The 21190-nt window shown below is 37.6% G+C and overlaps 1 protein-coding gene across 2 annotated transcripts in view; it reads left to right on the top strand.

Annotated features, from left to right (window-relative positions):
- The first annotated feature begins 1832 nt into the window (after nucleotides 1-1832).
- The window catches only part of PAK1 (p21 protein (Cdc42/Rac)-activated kinase 1), a 77958-nt gene continuing 58600 nt past the window's right edge, over nucleotides 1833-21190 (top strand). The window contains exons 1-4 of one of the 2 annotated variants that reach the window (XM_012645732.1): nucleotides 1833-2047; nucleotides 15886-15986; nucleotides 16260-16407; nucleotides 20744-20781. In XM_012645732.1, coding sequence (XP_012501186.1) covers nucleotides 1858-2047; nucleotides 15886-15986; nucleotides 16260-16407; nucleotides 20744-20781 — 477 coding nt within the window. In that variant the 5' untranslated portion in view covers nucleotides 1833-1857. Of the gene's footprint in view, nucleotides 2048-15885; nucleotides 15987-16259; nucleotides 16421-20743; nucleotides 20782-21190 lie in introns of both variants that reach the window. The other variant, XM_012645733.1, reaches the window with a different exon arrangement.

Here is a 21190-nt window from a genome sequence, read left to right as displayed (position 1 = left end):
AATATTTGAGGAACATTCTGCATCCCAGGGAAGACATACCTTTAAACAATTATAACAATAAAAATAAACGTGATAACCTGGAAATATACCCACTGCCTTGGGAGCATGGCGGTGGGGGGTGGGGTCCATCTAAATTCTTGGAGGTTAAGAACACATTTCCAAATATGTTCATGGAAGAAGTAACAGTTGAATTAAGCCTTGAAGGATACGTGAATACACAGTTTGAGCATAGGGAAATTGGCATTCTAGGCAGAGGGAACAGCATGCATAAAGGAATGAGAGTGTGAAAGCTATGGTATATTAGACCTTGAAGAAGTTGGGTGTGGCTAGAGTGTAAGGTGAATTAGAGGGAGTGGTAGTGGTGGGAAATGAGGCTGATGGATGGGCTAGGTCAAATAATAGAGGGCCTCTGAAAGCAAGCTGAAGAACTTTAGCTTTTATTCTGGGATGTCGATGAAGCGTTTTAAAAGTAGAAGAGTGGTATGTTTTAAGGTCACAGATGACCCCTGGAGAGAGGATTGGGGAGGAAAATGTATAAAAGGGATGAGTAAGTTCTTCATTTATTAGAAAATGTCAGAAAGACTCCTATAGATTTTGTTAAAAGCATTTTAAGTAATTGATGTCTAAAGCAGTGGTACTCAAATCTGGCTGGCATTGGAATCACTAATTTTCAAAATATAGAATTTTGGCCCTAACCCAGCCACACTAAATCAAAGTTTATTTGGGGTGAGGTGATCAAGCCAGGACCACCCGTATTTCCAAAAGCTCTTGGTGATTATTGTGCTGATTTTTTGAAGCCGCTAGTCTGTAAAGCACTGTTGCGTTTAACTCTAAGGAGTTTATATTCTAAATAGTCATGGTTAAAGATATAATTTCTATAGTAGCATGGAAGAATAATGAGAGACATTTTTAACTCTGGATATATTCATGTCTGTCTATTGTCAAGGACACTTACTTATTTTAAGATAATAATGTATTTCTTCATTAAAACTATTGGTAGCATGTGATAGGGATTTTCCCCCCTTTCTTTTAGATTTTATTCCTTCTATTTCTTGGAAGCACTGGAGATTGCCAGTATATGCAACACCATGTAAGACAGGATGGTTACTGCATTGATCAACATATATTTAGAACAAGGTAGGATTTTAGAGGGAGATACTGGAGAGATGATATAGTCCCGGGGATCAGAAAACTTTTTCTATAAAGGACCAGGTGGCAAATATTTTAGGTTTGTGGGCGGGCATACATTCTCTGTTGCAACTATACAACTCTGCTGGTGGCAGGTGAAAAAAAGTCATAGACAATTCATAAATGAATGATGTGGCTGTGTTCCAATAAAACTATTTACAAAAACAGCTTTGCCAACCCTTGATATATGGTCCATTCTAGAGAGGGAAAGTGTAACTTACCTACTATGTGGAATGCTGTTAACAGTTTCATTTAATCTTCATATAGATGAATAAATGAAACCCAAGAGGTTAAGGAATTTCTCTAAAGTTAGTAAGTGGTACTGGGATTCACCGTTTTTGCTGGGCCGAATTTCTGCTTTCAGCTACATCATGGGGATTTTCTGTGCTCTCCAATGTCTCAGATATGGGAATACAGAGAAAAGCAAGATCCTTATGAATTTTCAGCAGTGCTCGGTACAGAGTAGGCATTTGCATCAGTGAGTACTGTTGATTGAATAGGCTAGCAATATTCATGGCATGCAGTGGAAGAGCTTGAATTGGGCCCTGAAGGAAGGGCTCTGTAATTTGTATTCTTTAAATCTTTTTAACATGTATTTCCTTTTGCTCAAAAATAATAAAAGAATTATTATGTTCTTTCTGATTCCAGTAGCTGCTGGTGGTGCTGACAATGTCAAATAACGGCCTAGATATTCAAGACAAACCCCCAGCCCCTCCGATGAGAAACACCAGCACTATGATTGGAGCTGGCAGCAAAGATGCTGGAACCCTCAACCACGGTTCCAAACCTCTGCCTCCAAACCCAGAAGAGAAGAAAAAGAAGGACCGATTTTACCGATCTATCTTACCCGGAGATAAAAGTACAGTATTTCATTTCTTTCTCATTTGTATGCAAAAAATTTTAAACATCTTTTTTGGTAATCTAGATAAAAGATCTGTCCTTCCTTGTCTTAATTTTTTTTTAATGACTTTTCTTTTGTTAAATATTTCCCTTGTCTTTTCTTCCTAAAGTGGCTGAAGCCAAATGGAAAATAGACCCATTTTTGTAATTTACTAAGTATATCTGAGCAAAATTCTAAGAGAATAATTATGCTCTTGCCAGATTTGGGACAGTCTAAAGCCATTCATTTATTTACTTAAGTTCTTAAACTGTTTATGAAATCATAAAATATAAGCAATGTTGAATTATCTTTATTTATAAAAAATTTGTTTTCCAAATTAGTTTCATTTGGGATATCTTCTTTCCAAAATCTTGATTGTTTCTTATTTATTCAGACTTCCTGGTCCCACACCCAGATTTGGGGATTATATATCAGTAAGAATGGCAAGTAATGGCTGAGAAAAGGAAGCAGAAATAACTAGGACTCAGCATGAGTTCATTATGAATAAGTCATACTGAGCAGCCTCATTTCCTTTTTGTTGATAAAACTTCTAGAACAGTAATCAGGATTTTAACAGTGCATCTGAAAAAAGTCACTGAGATCCTTATGGACAGGGTAGTGAAGTAGAGGTTTTGGTGTCCGCATGGATAGGTGATTTTTGTTTGACACCAAAAATGTTAATTTAAGGTGGCAGTTGATCTGAAAGTTCTGTGTGCTTGCAGGTCCCTGTTCTTGTAGTGTGCTGAAGAAATGGGCTTTCTGTCTGTAAATAGTTATCATGAGCTTCTGATTCAGATGAACCTGGTTCACCACTTACCAGCCTAGTGACCTTAAGCTGAGTTAATTCCTTTACCCTTAGTTTCCTATCTTTAAAACTGAGATATTATCTCAAAGAGTGGTTGTGAAGATTATATGCAAAGTTCCCAATACAGTACCTTCCACACAGAAGGTACTCAAATGTTAGTTTTCTTTCTCTTTACTACTTTGTTGATGAATAAAGACTGGGAGGCATAGCTAGTAGACTACATGATAAAATCAGAATTGGGATTCTGAAACCATAGGGCAAATACAACAAGTACAATGGTGAATTGCAGAAAATATCTCACATTGTAGAAAAATATAACTACTAGGCCAGGTGTGGTGGCTCATACCTGTAATTCCAGTGCTTTGGGAAGCTTAGGTAGGAGGATCACTTGAACCCAGGAATTCGAGGCTGCAGTGAGCTATCATTGGGCCACTGCACTCCAGCCTGGGCAACAGAGTCAGACTCTGTCTCTAAAAAAAAAGAAAAAGTATAACTACTGATATGGTTTGGGATTTGGATATTTGGCCCCTCCAAATCTCATGTTAAGGTTTGATCGTAGTGTTGGACGTGGTGCCTGGTGGGAGGTGTTTGGGTCATGGGGACAAATCCTTCATGACTGGCTTGATGCCTGCCCCGTGGTATGAGTGAGTTCTCTCTCTTAGTTCCTGGGAGAGCTGGTTGTTTAAAAGAATCTGGTCCCTCCTCTTCCCCCTCTTGCTCCTTCTCTTGCCATGTGGCACACCTGCTCCCCCTTTGCCTTCCATCTTGATTCACCAGGAGCAGATGCTGGGACCATGCTTGTACAGTCTGCAGGACCATGAGCCAAATAAACCTCTCTTCTTTATAAATTACCCAGCCTCAAGTATTTCCTTTATAGCAAGGCAAAACAGACTAACACAGCTACATTACTGCAGATCAGGGGAGATGGTAGATGGTAGTATTGTTAACCAAATAGGGAACACAGGAAGAAGTAACAAATTAGGAGGTTGGTGGTTGGAGAGCGAGGAAGGTGATGACTTCAGACATGTTGCATTTGAGGTATCTAATAGGCACATCTCATATATGGTAAATATTTATTGCATCACTGAAGTTAGAACTACTGAGGACTTTTAATGAGTATTTTGGGTTTGTATCTTTATGTGTGTTTATCACTTCTACTTCACCTTCATTGTGGGCTTTATGGGGTCTGGATAGAAGAGATATGAGTAAGGTGCTTAACTTTTATTTCCTAGCTGATTCATTTATATAGTAGCTGCCAACTTCCTAGGTATAGGAGCTGTGATGTAGGCAGTGTTACCCTGCCCTGAAACCTTCTCTCACATGTATAGCCACTTTGTTTTTCCCTCAATTTAGGTTTGTATTTATTATTAATATTATATCTTATCAACCAATGTTCTTGATCTCTATATATAAGTAGGCTTTCAGCCCAAGTTCATGCAGTGAAAGGACTTTTTAAATTAAAAAGTTTAAATTATTCTTGCTGAGTCAAACTAGGAAGGATATAAGATTCTTACCTAATAGGCATCATCAAAATTAAAAACTTTTGTGTTTCAAAGAATACTATCAAGAAAGTAAAAAAGTAACCCACAGAAGGGAGAAAATTTTCCCAGCTTATATCTTACAAAGAGGACTTGTATCTGAAATACATAAAGAACAATTACAACTCAATAACTCAAAGACAAATAATTTAAAAAAGGGGCAAAGAATCTGTATAGACATGTCCCCAAAGAAGATATGCAAATGGTCAATAAACACATGAAAAGATGTTCAAAATCATTAGCCATCAGGGAAATACAAATCAAAATCACAGTGAGATACCACTTCACACCCACAAGGATGGCTATAATAAAAAAGACAGATAATAATAAGTGTTGGTGAGGATGTGGAAGAACTGCAACCCTCATAATTGCTGGTGGGAATGTAAAATGGTGCGGCCTCTGTGGAAAACAATCTGTCTGACAGTCCTCAAAAGGTTAAACATAGAGTTACCATATGACCCAGCAGTTCCCCTGAAGAGAAATAAAAACATACATCCACATAAAAACTTATACATGAATATTTATAGCAGCATTACTCATAATAGCCAAAAAGTGGAAACAACCCAAATATACCATCAACTGATGAATGGATAAATAAAATGTGGAATACCTATACAATGAAATATTATTTGGCAACAAAAAGAAATGAGGTTCTGTTCCACGCTACAACATGGGTAAACCTTGAAAACACTATGTTAAGTGAAACAAGCCAGTCACAAAGGATCACATATTACATGATTCCATTTATAGGAAATGTCCAGAATAGACAAATCCATAGACAAAAAGTAGATTAGTGGTTGCCTAGGGCTGCAGAGGGGGAGAGGCAGTTGGGACTAGGGGATGATGGCCAAGAGGGGCAGGATTTCTTTTTGGAGTGATAAAAATGTGATGTTTACCAAGTTCTGTGAATATACTAAAAGCCATTGTATTGTATCTTATATGGGTGAATTCTATGGTATGTAAATTGCATTTCAATAAAATTGTTTTTTGAAAAGGAAGATTCCTGCCTGAAACAGCAAATGGAAGCAGAACCTTCAGATATCATTGGGAACTGAAGGGACAATCTTATGTGCTGATATGTCTTGGTTCTCCCACAAATTGGCTGCCTGATTGGGTCAATTACTTCTCTGTAGACTTCAGTACCTTCATCTAAAAAATGAGAGTCAGGGCGGTGGACATGTACAATTTCTTTTAGCTTTGAAATCCTATAATTACATAAATGAGATATTGCAAAGATATGGTTGAATCAGGCTTGTCTATATAGGTGAAAAGAAAGTAGGTCACTGTAAAGTACTTTAAAATCAGTGATAGAGCTGTAGACTCAGAGGTTCTTTTAGAAATCCTAGCTGAGTAACCCTAGGCTAAATATCTGATCTGAAAATAAATCTTACAGCCTCAAGATCAAAGCTGCATCTCTATAGGTTGAAAGCATAGAAGTAGAAAACAGAGTTATAAGAAGTTTTTTCAAAATGATCTAGTAATCTCTCTTTTATCCTTTAGTTATAGATTTTCTATATTTGCCCTGGGCACATAGGTTTTACACCTTTGCTTTAAGGCCCTTGATGGCTATAATTAATGTGTACATCAAAATAAAATAAGTTTGAAGTTTTTCCTTTTGTTTGGAGTCTTTGTTCAACCAGCAAGCTACTCAACTAAGTCCAAGCAGGATACACAGCAGTGTTGACAGTCTTTGAAGTGGTATGCCCTTCATATAGGATTTGAGAATTTATGCCAGCTGCATAAAGTTACAGTCTAGAACTGGACTTAAGATAACCTATATAGAGTTCTGCCTCTGATATTTGTTAACTCTGTGATTTATTTTTTTAAATTTCTTTTAATTCCAACATCCTCACCTCTAAAGTGGGAATAATCATAATTCCCATTCACCTTATATCATGAGCAGGCTTTTGTCATTTGGCATAGTGGATGTAAAAACATTTTCTAAATTGTAAAACCTAATACAAATATGAGATTTCTTAATTTTTTTAATGGAAACCACATTTATTTTATTTGATAGCTTCAACAACTCATTTTCCATTGGGAAGGCCAAGGTTTAGAGAAAAGTAAATTGCTCAAGGTCTCACAGTTGGAAAGTGGCAGGGATAAGTAAGTGTAGAACTAAGTCTTCCTAAATTATCTTTTCCATCATAACATACTATCTCTCTTAGTTGTTCTTAGACGTTACATACACATACGACTCACTCATAGTGCTTTTAAAAAATATGGATGCCTGGGTTCTACCCAGACTTTTGGAGTTAGAATTTCTAGAGGAGTAGTTTTGGGTTTTTAGGAAGATTTGGGAGACGAGAAAGAAGAGTTCTCTGTGGGTTGCAGTAGCGGTTGAGATCTGAGCTGGCAGTGGGTAGAATGTCTTTGGGCATTACCTAATGCTGACCTCCAGCATGGCCTCCATGTGTGCCTGGGGGATGCATGAATGATTGGAAAAGAAGCTGTAATTGAGAGCTTATAATAGGTGATGCTGAGTTGTAGAATTTCATGTGGGAAAGCCTGGTTCCTGTGGTTAGAATCTGGATTGGTTTATTCTAAGAAGTCTTGCAGCATTTAGTTTGAAATCTTTTTCTGGCTGCATTTTCACAACCAAAAAGTGGAATTCTCTGAGCTTGGGAAGAGTTTAGCAAAGTTAATTTTAACATTGGATTATGTCAGTGTTTATCTCTCCAAGTTTGGAACGTTTTACTGCCTTGAGCTCAGATTAGCTCAGCTGAGCCAATGAGAGGTGCTGCTTAAAAATAATTTTAAAAAAAATAAGGCCAATGATTTGTGCTAAAACTTTGATGGCTATACTGAAACATGGGATTTTGCTGTGTCAGCCTCATTTCCCATGCTATCAGAAAGCCTAATGGGCCAGCTAAAGATAGGGTTAAAATTCAGATGGGAGAGGTTGCAAGCTGCTTTTCCCACTTTATTTCCTCAAGTCTGAGATCTCTAGATATATGAAATCAGGATGATTCTTATCTCTTTCTCTCCTTAAGCAGTTTCTCTGTCTTAATGAGTAGGTTGAAAAACATTGCTCTGACAGTTTCTTATATTAATGATAACTCCTATTTGTAAATCTCTTTAGTTTACAAAGCACATACTTTTCTTTAACTTAGTTGATCCTCGAAATAGTAAAAACAGTAATAAAAAATAGTAATAACAAATAGGAATAATGAAATAGTAATAACAATAAAATAGTAACAACAATAACCCAGCTACTATTTATTAAATGCCTGTTAGGTATCACACATTATATTAGGAGCTTTGATATTTGTGAAGTATACCAGTTTATCTTTCAGGTAAATAAATATTGTACTTTATAAACAGTAAACTGAGGTTCACAGTGACTAAATAACTTACCCAAGGTCATCTAGCTAGGGAATAGCAGAGCTGAGATGGACCTCTCTGTGATTCCAAGAACCTTTCTGCTGTTCACCACTCTTAGGCTTAGAGTTAGTGACTTGCTCAAGGTCACATGCTGCACAGTTGTGATTCACGAAGTCTGAATTTGAACCAATGTTTCTTGACTTCCGAACTGTGCTCTTTTAGTCTTCTAAGTTCTCAGACACTACATAGTGTTTGAAGTCTCCCAGCTTAGAGTTGTTCAGACTAGTGCTTTCAGTAGAAAGAACTGGCTGGGCCTTTGAACCTATTTAAAACAAATTTGCATTTTATAGCATTCATTCTACCACTCCTTGGAATATTCACTTAGTCTGCAGTATGGGGAAGGCACAGCACAAACAGAAGCAGCTATACTGGAATTTGAGCACTAAGGTTATCACCATTGCCCTTCCCTGACTTTGTGAACTTTGGTAAGTTATTCTACTTTTCTTAGCCAGTTATGTTACCTGTAATATGGGCATATAATAATATTTATCTCATAGAATTGTTGAAAGTATTGTATAAACTGCAGTCTTTTTAAGAGTTGGTAGTACTTTTAGAGGTAATCATTCATTATTTATTATTGCTTGCAGTCATTATTTTCGCTTGGAATCTGTGATTAAAACTTCAGAGTTGGCCGGGTGCGGTGGCTCACGCCTGTAATCCTAGCACTCTGGGAGGCCGAGGCAGGTGAATCACTCAAGGTCAGGAATTCGAGACCAGCCTGAGCAAGAGTGAGACCCCGTCTCTACCCAAAAAAATAGAAAGAAATGATCTGGACAACTAAAAAAATATATATATATAGAAAAAATTAGCCAGGCATGGTGGTGCATGCCTGTAGTTCCAGCTACTCGGGAGGCTGAGGCAGGAGGATCGCTTGAGCCCAGGAGTTTGAGGTTGCTGTGAGCTAGACGCCACGGCACTCACTCTAGCCAGGGCAACAAAGCGAGACTCTGTCTCAAAAGAAAACAAAACAAAACAAAAAAAAAAACTTCAGAGTTGTTAGGCGATTTATAAAATGACAAATCTTAATAGGGTTCTTCTAGGATGGAATTAAAGAATGGCCGTTTCTCTCCCTAAATATAGGCCGCTTTTCCTGTTGGTTTAGACAGAGGTAATGGGAAGGCCAGATTAAATAATTTTGTGCACGGAGACTAAGCAGACCCAAGGACAGCTTTCCCAGGAAGTCACTAAGAGTTCTTTTTAATGGTGGGAGCAGGATTCTAAGCTCTGGTTATGGGCCTGGCCCTCTGGGACAAATAATATGTTTGAAACTGAGGCCAAAAACGTAAACCTAGCCTCTTAAAACTAAATCTCAGATACTCTTTATTTCTCTTATACTCTAACATTTTCCCATTTCCCTTTCTTTTCCTTTCTTCCCCTTTTCCTTTGATGTCCTCCTAATTCACTTATATGGTTGTTGTCAACAAGGATTGGAAACATTGATATACATATGATATGCTAGGAGTTAGATTTGGTGACTATGTGTTCAAGTTTTTTTTTTTTTGGACACAGAATTTTGCTCTGTTACCCTGTGTAGAGTGCAGTGGTATCATTGTAGCTCATTGTAGTGACATCAAACTCTTGGGCTCAAGCAATCTTCTTGCTTCAGCCTCCTGAGTAGCCAGGACTACTGGTGTGTGCCACGATGCCTGGATAATTTTTCTTTTTTTAGTAGAAACAGGATCTCACTCTTGCTCAGGCTGGTCTCGAACTCCTGAGCTCAAGTAATCCTCCTGCCTTGGCCTCCCAGAGTGCTAAGATTACAGGCATGAGCTCCTGCACTTGGCTGTGTTCAAGATTTTCTAAGGGAGAGATGCTTTATGATAGTTTTGGTTCTTATTGTGGTATTCCCTTTTATTTGTTGTGTGACCTTGAACAACTCATTGAACCTCTCTGGGCTTCAATTTCTTAATTTCTTTCTAATCCACAAAATGAATTGAGTTGGACTAAATGCTCTGTAAGATCACATATAGCTCATGAACCATGATTCTTATAGGTTCTTCCACTGAATTATTAAATTTTACATAGAAAATTGTATACTTCAGAAATGTACAACTCAGTGAATTACTGCCATGGCCACATCTATGTGGTCACTTCCTTGACCAAGAAATAGGATATTACCAGCCCCCCAAAAGCTCCCTGTATTTTCCCTTCCAGGCACTAACATCTCTCTCTTTCCCAAAGATAAACATCATAAATGAGTTTGCCTGTTTTTGAATTTGACATATATAGAATCACACAATATATATTCTTTTGTCAGCCTTCATTTGATCAACATTGTTCATAAGATTTATCCGTGGTTTTATGTATAGCTGTAGTTCATTTTCCTTGCTGTATAATATTGCTGTATAAATATTCTCATAGGAATATTTTCCATTGTTCTGTTGAATATTGGGTTGATTTCAGTAATAGACTATTACGAATAATGTTTTCTGGTCACTTTTGTACATGTCTTGATACATGTGTACACACATTCCTGTAGGTTTTATATACATAGTAAAATTACTGGGCATAGACATGCTCATGTTAAACTTCAGTAGATAATACCAAAAGTTCAAAGTGGTTGTTTCAATTTATTTTCCTACCAACAGTCCCTAAGAATTCCAATCATTCCACTTCTTTATCACCACTTAGTATTACCAGTCTTTAATTTTAGCCATCTGGTGTGTGCCGAGTGGTATCTGATGACTAATGAGCTTGAGCAACTTTTCATGTGTTAATTGGCCAATTGGTTATCCTTTTTTGTGAAGTGCCTTTTCAATGCATTTGCCCATTTTAAAAATATTTCTTATTGATTTGTAGGAATTCTTATCTAGATGTAAGTCTTTTGTCAGTTATATATGTTATAAATATCTTCTACTGTGCCCTTAATGGTATCTTAGATAGATGCTTGTTGTGATGTCTGAGAATTTTTTTTTTTGAGACAAGAGTCTCGCTTTGTTGCCCTGGCTAGAGTGAGTGCTGTGGCGTCAGCCTAGCTCACAGCATCCTCCAACTCCTGGGCTCAAGCAATCCTTCTGCCTCAGCCTCCCAAGTACCTGGGACTACAGGCATGCGCCACCATGCCCGGCTAATTTTTTCTCTCTATATATATTTTTAGTTGTCCAGATAATTTCTTTCTATTTTTTAGTAGAGACGGGGGTCTCGCTCTTGTTCAGGCTGGTCTCGAACTCCTGACCTTGAGCGATCTACCCGCCTCGGCCTCCCAGAGTGCTAGGATTACAGGCGTGAGCCACCGCGCCCGCCGATGTCTGAGAATTTTAATATAGTTGGCCAGGCACAGTGGCTCATGCCTATAATCCTAGCACTCTGGGAGGCCAAGGCGGAAGGATTACTGGAGCGCAGGAGTTCGAGACCAGCTTGAGCCAGAGTGAGCCCCGTCTCTACTAAAAATAGAAAAAATTAGCTGGGCATGGTGGTGCTCACCTGTAGTTCCAGCTACTCAGGAGACTGAGGCAGGAGGATCACTTGAACAGGCTGACGCCGTGGCACTCTAGCCCAGGCAACAGAGCAAGACTCTGTCTCAAAAAGAAAAGAAAAGAAAGAATTTTAATATAGTCACATTTATTTCCTTTCTAATGCTTTCTGTTCTATTTTTGAAATCTTTGCCTACTTTAAGGCATGAAGATTTTTTTTCTCCTATTTGAATTTTCTACGTTCATGTACATGAGCACATTATCTGTAAATTGTAATCCTAATCCTCCTCCTTTTACTTCATTTTATTGCCTAATTGCACTGGCTAATACCTTCAGTACTATAATGAATACAGGTGGTGATAGGGAATAGCCTTCTCTTGTTTTTAGTCTCAAAGGGAAAGCTTTCAACATTTCACAAGAAGTATTATATTTGCTCCAGGGTTTTTGGTAATTAGCTTTTATTAGATTAAGTAATCCTAGTTTGCTAAGAGTATTTAATCATGATTGAGATCACATTTCAGCAAATACTTTTTCTGCATTAATTGAATTGATTGTATTTTCTCCTTTATTTTCTTAATATAGTAAATTACATTTACTTTTTAAAAAATTTGAGGTATAATTCACATACCATACAGTTTACCATCTTAAAATGTGCAATTCAGTGGTTTTTAGTATATTCACAAGATTATACCACCATTACAATTATCTATTTCTGGTACATTTTCATCACTCTAAAAAGAAACCCCATACCCATTGCAGTCAGTCCTCATTTCTCTCTTTTCCCAGCCCCTGGCAACCACTAATCTACTTTCTGTCTGTATGGATTTGCCTATTCTGGACATTTCATATAAATGGAATTATATGGTATGTGGCCTTTTGTGACTGGCGTCTTTTACTTAACATAAATTTTCAAGGTTCATCCATATTGTAGCATGGACCAGGACTTTATTTCTTTTTAAAGCTGAATAATATTCCATTATATGGATATACCACATTTTATCCATTCATATGTTGAGGGACATTTGGGTCGTTTCCACTTTTTGACTGTTATGAATAATGCTGCTATGAACATTCACATACAAGTTTTTGTACAGACATACTTTTCATCAGATTCCTCCAGACTTATACTTCTAGTCATCATAAAAAATTTGCTACAAAAGCAGTAGTCCCAAGGGGACTGAGATTTGTGGCCTGTGGGATATGGGATTATCAGGATCTTTAGTTTGCTTATTTTCTTCATTGTATCTTCCCCCAGTCTCAAGCTCAGAGTACACGTTTAGTAAGAGTTTATGAAATTTGGTTGATGTGCTGGGCAGGTAGAAATCTGGGAGAAAGATTATACTGTTTACTCCTCTTGGCCTTTGCTTATTCTGTTTCTCTCTGGAATGCCCTTTCCCATCTCTACCTGGCTAACTGTTAATCGTCCTTTATGACTTCTTCTTTCAGGTATTATATTCTCCAGAAAGGGGGTTTATTACCTACCTTCATCTACACTCTGAGCATGGATCATTGTCCTATGTACAGATTGAGGACTTGAAACTCAGAGAAAGTGACTTTCCCAGGGTCACATAGTAGATTAATAGCAAAGATAATACTGAATCCTTCTTTCTCTGACTCCTAGCCCAAGATTCCTCCCACTAACAGAGATTTCTTTTAATTCCCTGACCTCAGTCTTCTCAGCTATAGAATGGAGATCCATGCTGTCTAGCTCCTGGGTTTGTTGTGAGGAGCCAGTGACTGTGAATGGGCTTTGTGAAGGCTATGCACATGAGAGGGAGGTGGTTGTTACTTCCAAGAAGGGATTGACTGAGTTCCAAGTGACTCGGGGACTGTGTGGTTTCTCCATTTCTTTCCTACATTCCTGCCTCAGGAACACTGTTTCCTGCTGATGGTCCCCACCTGGTGAGTACTTAGCCTAAATTGCACAGCACCCAGGCTAAATCCTGTCAGCTAGATATTTCCCTTTTCCCTCTACTTCCCTCTTTTCCCACTTCAGCCAGGCTCTTCCTGTTTTTGAACCCTAGGTCTGTTAAACTGTTAATTCCAGTCAGTAGTTGCTTCCAGTCAAATCAGTCAGTAGGGCTTGGGGGTATAATGAAGGGTAAAATACATGACCAGGTGAACTGAGTCTTAGAACCATGTGCTCCATGAATCAGGACAAGTCAATTTACTTCTCAGGGCCTCTTTCCTCAGGCAGTGGAATTACATGGTCTCCAAGGTACTTCCTAATAATTTCTAGGATGTTCTTGAACTTAGTAAGCTCTGTGCTAGGTTGAGATTCGGAAGTATATTGGTTGTAATTAGAAGCCATGGTTTTGGTCCTCAAGAAGCTTGCATTTTAGGTCTTAAAAATAGCAAGGAATCATATAAGACAGGAAATGACTAGATGTATGATGTTGTAGCAAGTTCAGTGCCTTGTGGATTCACAGGGAGAGGAAAGGTCAGGAAATCCTTCCTGGAAGAAGTGGGACTTGAGCCAGTTTTTAAAAGATGGTTGAGACAGAGAGAATGAGAGGCAGAGCATTCCATATAAGGAGGAGAAAAAGGGAGCAAAAACTTGGTGGTGGAAATATATGGAGTATATTCAAAGGTCACAGGCCAGTAGAAGCAGAGCTGACTTCAGCATTACCCAGTGTGTTCATGTGTTAAATGACTTCATTTCCCTGGGGCTCTTTTCTATAAACTACTCATCCTCTGAGCCACTCTTTGGGTCTCCATTTCTAAAGTTCCTCCTGTATTTGACAGTCCACACCTATGATATATTATATAGTATATTAATGATATATAAGAAAAATAATAATAGAAATATATAGATATAAAATATGAAAGTCTAAATAAAACATTAATATAGTTGTACTTCCCTAAAACCTTTTAAGTGATTAGATCTGAGGGAATTTAAAAACAGAAAGCAGTTTGTAAAAGAAAGCAGTTCCAAAGCCCTGCCACATGTCCTGTGCATTCTAGCTATGAGGAAGACAGATGGACTTATGTCATAAATGACTGCTTGACTTGGGGCCCTGGTATAAGTCTTAGCCTTCTCTTTCTCAAAGCAGCTACTTCTGGGAGGGAAATTGCCAAGTACATAAATAGCTTAAACCCTAACAATTCACATGTAGGTAAATAGTTCTTATTAAGATACCCCGGTTACTCTGGGGTGATGGATGCCCCAATTACTCTGATTTGATTAATATATATTATATGCCTGTATCAAAACATCACATGTATCATGTAAATATGTACAACTATTATGTACCCATAATCATTTTTTAAAAAGATACTGAAGAAAGAACCTTTGGAATCAGACCTGAGTTCAAATCCTAGCTCTCACCAGCTGTAGGAGTAAATTATTCCTATCTGTTTCCCTATCTGTAAAATGACAGTAGTAATATTTATCTCATAGGATTGTAAGAATGAAGGAAAGTAATATATGTCATGTTAGGTATATGTGGTAAGTTCTTAACATTACTTCTTGTTACACTACAGTATGTTTTCTTAATTCAACTTGAAATTCTTTAGGGGAGGTAAAGTAGAATATAAGGGGAGGTAAAGTAGAATATAAAGGGTTTTGAAGCTAGATCTTTTGGATTTCAATTACTTAATGATTGTAGGCAAGTCTATTCCTCAGTTTGCTAATCTGCAAGTAAAAATTGCCTCTCAGGATTGTGGTGATTGTATTAGATAATATTAATATATATGAAATACCCATTAAGAATTGGGATGCTGTCTCAGGAAGAAATCGACAGCTTTGAGAATGTGCATCTTCCTGTTTATAGACTTGCAGAATGTAGGAGCTGAAAGTGCCCTTAGGATCATCTAGGCCATCCTCTTCATTGTTCAAATGGGAAAACAGAGATTCTGGACTATGTACTATGGTGAGGTAGAGGTAAAACTATCTTGCACTTTAGAACTTCTTGTGCCTCCCCCCCATTTTGCTACATTTTACCAGAATTATGCTGGGTCTGTGGAGGCGTTAGAACTTCGGAATTTCTTTTGGCTAGTGTACTGGGCTCCCAGACAGCAGGGTTTTAAAACAGAGTTCATAGGGGCTGAGTAACAAGTTTTGTGAAAGTCAGACCAGAGGTGGTGAAATGAAACATTATTCCTGCCCTGGAGAGAATTTGCGTGTCTTAGGCAGGTTGCGTAGACTCCTCGCCCAGTTAAGGTAGATGTCTGGTCATTTATTCCTTTCTTCACTCACTGTCTGAGCACCTATTTTGTGCCAGGTGTGTGCTAGCCTCTCGGAATCTGTGATGAATGGGACATGGCCCCTGTACTTAGAGCTCAGTCTGACAGGGAAGATAAACATTTAAAATATGAAATTACTCTATTGATGCAGTGGGAATAGAGGAGAGGGTAACCTAGAGATCAAGGTGGACTTCACAAAAGAGATGACTTTCCCTGTATTGACTGGCTAATTAGTGGGATAACCAGGACTATTAACTCTAATAAATGTTTGTTCTGCTCCTTCCTTACTTTGCTTCAACAAAAAACTAAGTCTTTAAACATGCATTGAGCATCTATTCCAATCCAGTTCTATAATTGGGCTCTGTAAATACATATATGAAGTAGACAGACCTTGCTCTCTAAAGGAGCCTATAGCTCCATAGGAGCTAAAATAAGCCTAAAAACTAAATAATGTCCTTGTTTTTTATTTCCTTTTCCCTGTTTCTCTCACAGCAAATAAAAAGAAGGAGAAGGAACGGCCAGAGATTTCTCTTCCTTCAGATTTTGAGCACACAATTCATGTCGGTTTTGATGCAGTCACAGGGGAGTTTACAGTAAGTCCTTTAACAGAAAGGCCTTTGATCTTTTAGAGTTCTGGCTGTGTACTGTTAGATTCAATTCTTTCTCATCTTCCTGATGCTTCTATCTTTGAGACCCCGATTACATTCTTCTTGCATTCGTGAGAGGGACACTTTCATCATCTCCAGAATTGTACCCAGAGAAACTTTTCAATCTCCATTCCTTAAATAAACATCTGCTAAGTGGCAGGCTTGGTAACAGGCTCTGTGACTGTGTCTTCCTTATAACCTTGCATGTCTCTCTTTTAGGGGATGCCGGAACAGTGGGCCCGCTTGCTTCAGACATCAAATATCACTAAGTCTGAGCAGAAGAAAAACCCACAGGCTGTTTTGGATGTGTTGGAATTTTACAACTCAAAGAAGACCTCCAATAGCCAGAAGTACATGAGCTTTACAGGTATGAGGACTATGTTCAGGGCAGTCTCAGCAAGAGGTTTTAATCTGAATGGAAAAGTTCTACATGCCTATTGGTCTGGGATAAGGGAAGAAAGTATTGGAAAGAGTAGAAGTGGCACATTCACTAAGATGGAATTTTGGAATTTCAGAGCCACGATGATGGGTTTTTGTATCAAACCTGAGTCTTCACTCTGAAACTGCATGTTTTTAAAAAATAGCATGGTATTATATGTAAAGATACAGGTTTTGTGCTAGAAGGTCTAGATTCTGGATACTTACTAAGTTTTAACAGTCACTTAATTTCTTTGAGCCTTGATTGGTATAAAAATTCCTGTCTCAAGACATTGTGGTGAGAAATAAATGAGCTCATCGATGTGAAAGTTCTTTGTAAGTTGTAAAATATCACCATGGAAATGTAGCTATCATTACCATCATTGTTGGTAATATAATTAGTTATTTAATAACATCAATGTGTATCTTTTAAGTAGACAAGCCCAGTTTCTTCCTCAGGGGACTAATTTTTATTAGTCAAATGAAAAACAAACCAATAATAATAAATGTTCTTTAGATGTACTCTCTATATTATAAGGTAAGGTGTTTTTCAGAGGGGTTTTAATAGCAGAATTGGGATTAGAATGCTAGGTTTCCTAATTCCTAGATGAACACATTTTGAATTTACTACTTGCCTCTAGTAATTTTATTCGGAGCATTTCCTTTCATAGCAGAGAAATCTTTCTTTTCCTAGTATAACTTATGAGAGGCCTATATTTCTGGAGACTCGCTTTATTTATATAGCATCTTAGGCCATTAGAACAAGAAGTACTTTAGTATATACCAGCTCTCCCTTGTTTTGCAGACATGAAAGCCAAATAAGGCATTTCTAATGTGGCTTAATCAATGGCTGGGCTAGTCTTTTAATTCCCAGTCCCTGTACCCTTTGTTCATGTTACCTCCTTTTAAAGGGCAGTATTGTTGGGAAGGTGAACTAGCTAATTTTGAAGGATGCCTTCCCCAGCCAGTATCTGGCTTGTATCAAAGGGCACAGATGGTGGGGATGACAAACTGCAGCTTCGCTCATGCTGCCATGGTAGTGCCCAGCAGAGGGCCCAGCAGTATTTCCTTCCTCTCGTCTGGCCCCGCTGAGTCAGTCTCATTTCTTCCATTGAGGGACTGGGTCATTCCAAGGAGGAATTGGGATGGGAAGGCTACTGAGTGGAAAAGTTTTCTAGTCAGGAAATTAGAGTTTATGCTAGGAGTTCGTCATGGAGATATCAGATTAGAAATTGTCTTTGAATTAGGGGGATGGGGGGGCAAATCTACAACTAAAGGACACGGGGAGCACTAAAGGGAGGGAAGGGCATGCCTTTAACCTGCATTTGGGTGAGGCAAAGACATAAAGTGTAACTGTAATGTTTGTACCCTCACAAAACCCTGGAATAATAAATAAATAAATAAATAAAAAAAGAAATTGTCTTTGAAAGCCTCAGCAATGAAGTCTTCGGAAGAATTTGTCTTTCTGAATGCTTGTATGTAGATATGTGCAAGTGGCATGTATGTAGGTATATGGAGGCATAGCCCTGTCTGTGGGTTTGCGTATGTTTAGAATTAAAGTCCACTTAAGTATTCATGTGTATAAATATGCACATTCAGGTGATTGTGTATATGTTCATTTGTGCAAGCATATATGAATAATATTGAGTATGTATGTATACATGTGTGTGCATAAATCTGCTTTTGTGTGTATAAATTTGTTCATGTGTATATGTAAGTAAATGCAGATTTTTTAATTTTCTGGAAGTTGAAGACAAAGGCCCAACTCTAAACAAAATTGTATATTTGGCACAGTTTATTTTTAATGTCATATCTTTCCTTTCTCTTTCCTCCTCTCATATTGTTAGTTATGATAGCACTACCTCAGTTTTTATATACTCACATGTGAATTCTCTCAGGTGTTTCTTATGATGGCCTTGGGGGATTGTCAAGGCAAATACTATAAATATTATCTCCATTTTACAGACTCAAACTAATTAGGCTCAGAGAAATTAAATGATATACCCAAGGTGACTCAGCTGATGTATAATAGAAGTGTGTTTTAAACTTGGGCCTTCAAACCTTTTGCTGTCTATAGCCTAAGCACAAGCCTGCATGTTAATTTTTTGTCGAGTTTCCTATTTCTTTCAACACTTGATTTTTTTGTGCTAATTAGTAGTTAATATGATGGGGGAAAAAATAGAGTAGATTGACAACCCATCTGGGTTTTAGCCCTATTTTGCCCCTGATTTATGTGACTTCGAACCAGTCTCTTTCCCTTTCTGAACCCTATTTTACTCATTTGTAAAATGAGGGGGTTAGAAGTACTTTCTATTCTGTCATTCTGTGCTTTGGAATTTGATTTTGATATATAGAAGTTTTACATCATCTTTAAGGAACAATGTTTACTTGGTTTTTATATGATATAAGAGTTACATTTATTACCAACATACCCAGACCCCAAAAATACTAGCAGTGCATAAGGTTAGGGCTAGTACAGTAAAGGCATAGTGTTGTACTCTGCCTAAGCTGATATTCTTTTAGACAAGAAAAACATATGAATTATGTTTAAAGTATATCCTGAGTTGATTTATCCAGGGGACAACTGGGTATTCAGGGTTAGTTTTAACAACATATTGTCATAGCTTGCCTTATTTCATGGTTTGTAGGTTTATGATTTGGTATAGGGCCAAAGAAGCTGTACTTAATACTTTCTTATATGATGGATTTGGGATTTTAGACATTCTCTGGGCTTGATTCTTGGTGAGGAATATGTTAGATTTGGTAGACTATTTCTCTTCCTTAATTCCGTTGGTGGTGAACTGGCAAGGTCAGTTTCTTCTCAGACCCTTAGAAATTAACAAACAAGACCAAAGACAATACCAGGTCTTTTAACTTCTTTTCTTGCTAAGCTCTCCATTGGATTTCCATTTCCTATTTTATCAAGTCCAAGATGTCATTGATTATGCACCATTATTTTATATGCCACTAAGGGAAGAAAAGCTGCCAAGTAAACCATGAAATGCTTTTGATTATAGGACACATCTCTATTTCAGAGATGTTAATGTGAAAAAAATGTACATCTCAGAATCAATGAAATATGATAATTGTTTCATTGAGGGAGCTTGAGTCTAAGAAACAAAATACTGCCTTTACTTAGACTTGACAGGATTAATATCTTTCTTTTCCTAAACCCTAGTCCTTCCGTTCTTGTGGGAAATAGACATGGATATAGAAAACTGAAGGTATAGGCTGGTCATGATTTGGCATGGGTGGCTCAGGATGGTGCTGTGGATTTTTTTCCCTTTCTCTTAGAATGCAGGAAATTTTCTTGGCCATTGAAGCCTGATGATGGTGTAGCTGAGGATGTAAATATAGTTCTAGCATAGTATTTAGAATCAGACCAGAATTCAAATCTTGGTTCCTCTGTTTAACCTGTTTGTGTACCCTGGGCAAGTTACAGTTGTGTGTTGCAACAATGGACTGCATATATGATGATGATCTCATAAGATTATAAGGGAGCTGAAAAATTCCTGTCGCCTAGTGATGTCATAGCTGTCATGACATTGTAGCACAATTACTTAACTTGTAAATAAATTTAGTGTAGCAAAAGTGTACAGTGTTGATAAAGTCTACAGTAGTGTACAATAATGTTGTAGGCTTTTACATTGACTCATTACTCACTCACTGACTCACCCAGAGCAACTTCCAGTCCTGTAAGCTCCATTTTGGTAAGTGCTGTATACAGATGTACCCTTTTTTTATCTTTGATATTGTATTTTTACTATACCTTTTGTATGTTTAGATATGTTTAGATATACAAATACTTACCATTATGTTACAGTTGCCTACAGTTTTCAGTACGGTAACATACTATACAGATTTGTAGCCTAGGAGCAATAGGCCACTATACCATATAGCCTAGGTATATTGTAGGCTGTACCATCTCAGTTTATGTAAGGTACACTCTGATGTTCACACAGTGACAAAATCACTTAACAATACATTTCTCAGAACAAAGCCCTATCACTAAGTGACACATGACTACACTTAATTTCTCTGAACTTCAGTTTCCAAATCTGTATAAGTGGATATAATAATAGTACTCAGAGCCATAAGTGAAGATTAAAGGAGATGATATGTATATTCTACCTAGCATGATGTCTAGCCCATAGTACCAGTCATGTATTATTAAAATTATTCTCTGAACCTGGCCAGTGCTTGATCATATAGACTTCCTTAGCTGTCAAGAAAAGAGTAACCATAATTGCTTATTGACTAAGTCCCTTGTCTTTCTTCCTTTGCAGATAAGTCAACTGAGGATTACAATTCTTCTAATACTTTGGTAAGTCTTTATATCCTGTGTTCTGATAAGGTCAGGTGTGGAGGTAAGGGTCAGGACAGTATGGTTGAGGCAGAGCCTGGGCTGGGAGGCGCTCATATTGGTTACTCCCCTACCCTAGACCTCAGAATTCCTATCTATCCCCTAAAGAAATTGGATTTAATAAACAGTGGGTATCTCTTCCGTTTAAATGTTCCACAAATTGCTTTTTCTTAATAATTTTTTTATTTTTAATTTTTATGGATACATAATAGTTGTATAATATTCTAAAAGTTCTAACCTTGGAACTAGAAGATGTGGCTTTTAGGCTCAATTTTTAAATTTAGCTTTAAACTTTAGGAAAGCCAATTTGCCTTTCTTTTTTTTTTTTTTTTTTTGAGACAGAGTCTCACCCTGTTGCCCTGACTAGAGT

The sequence above is a fragment of the Propithecus coquereli genome, unplaced genomic scaffold (genome assembly GCF_000956105.1).
Source record: "Propithecus coquereli isolate 6110/MARCELLA unplaced genomic scaffold, Pcoq_1.0 Scaffold235, whole genome shotgun sequence".
NCBI lineage: Eukaryota > Metazoa > Chordata > Mammalia > Primates > Indriidae > Propithecus > Propithecus coquereli.
The sequence above is the reverse complement of the archived record's forward strand: the minus strand, read 5'-3'. Positions and strand labels throughout refer to the sequence as shown.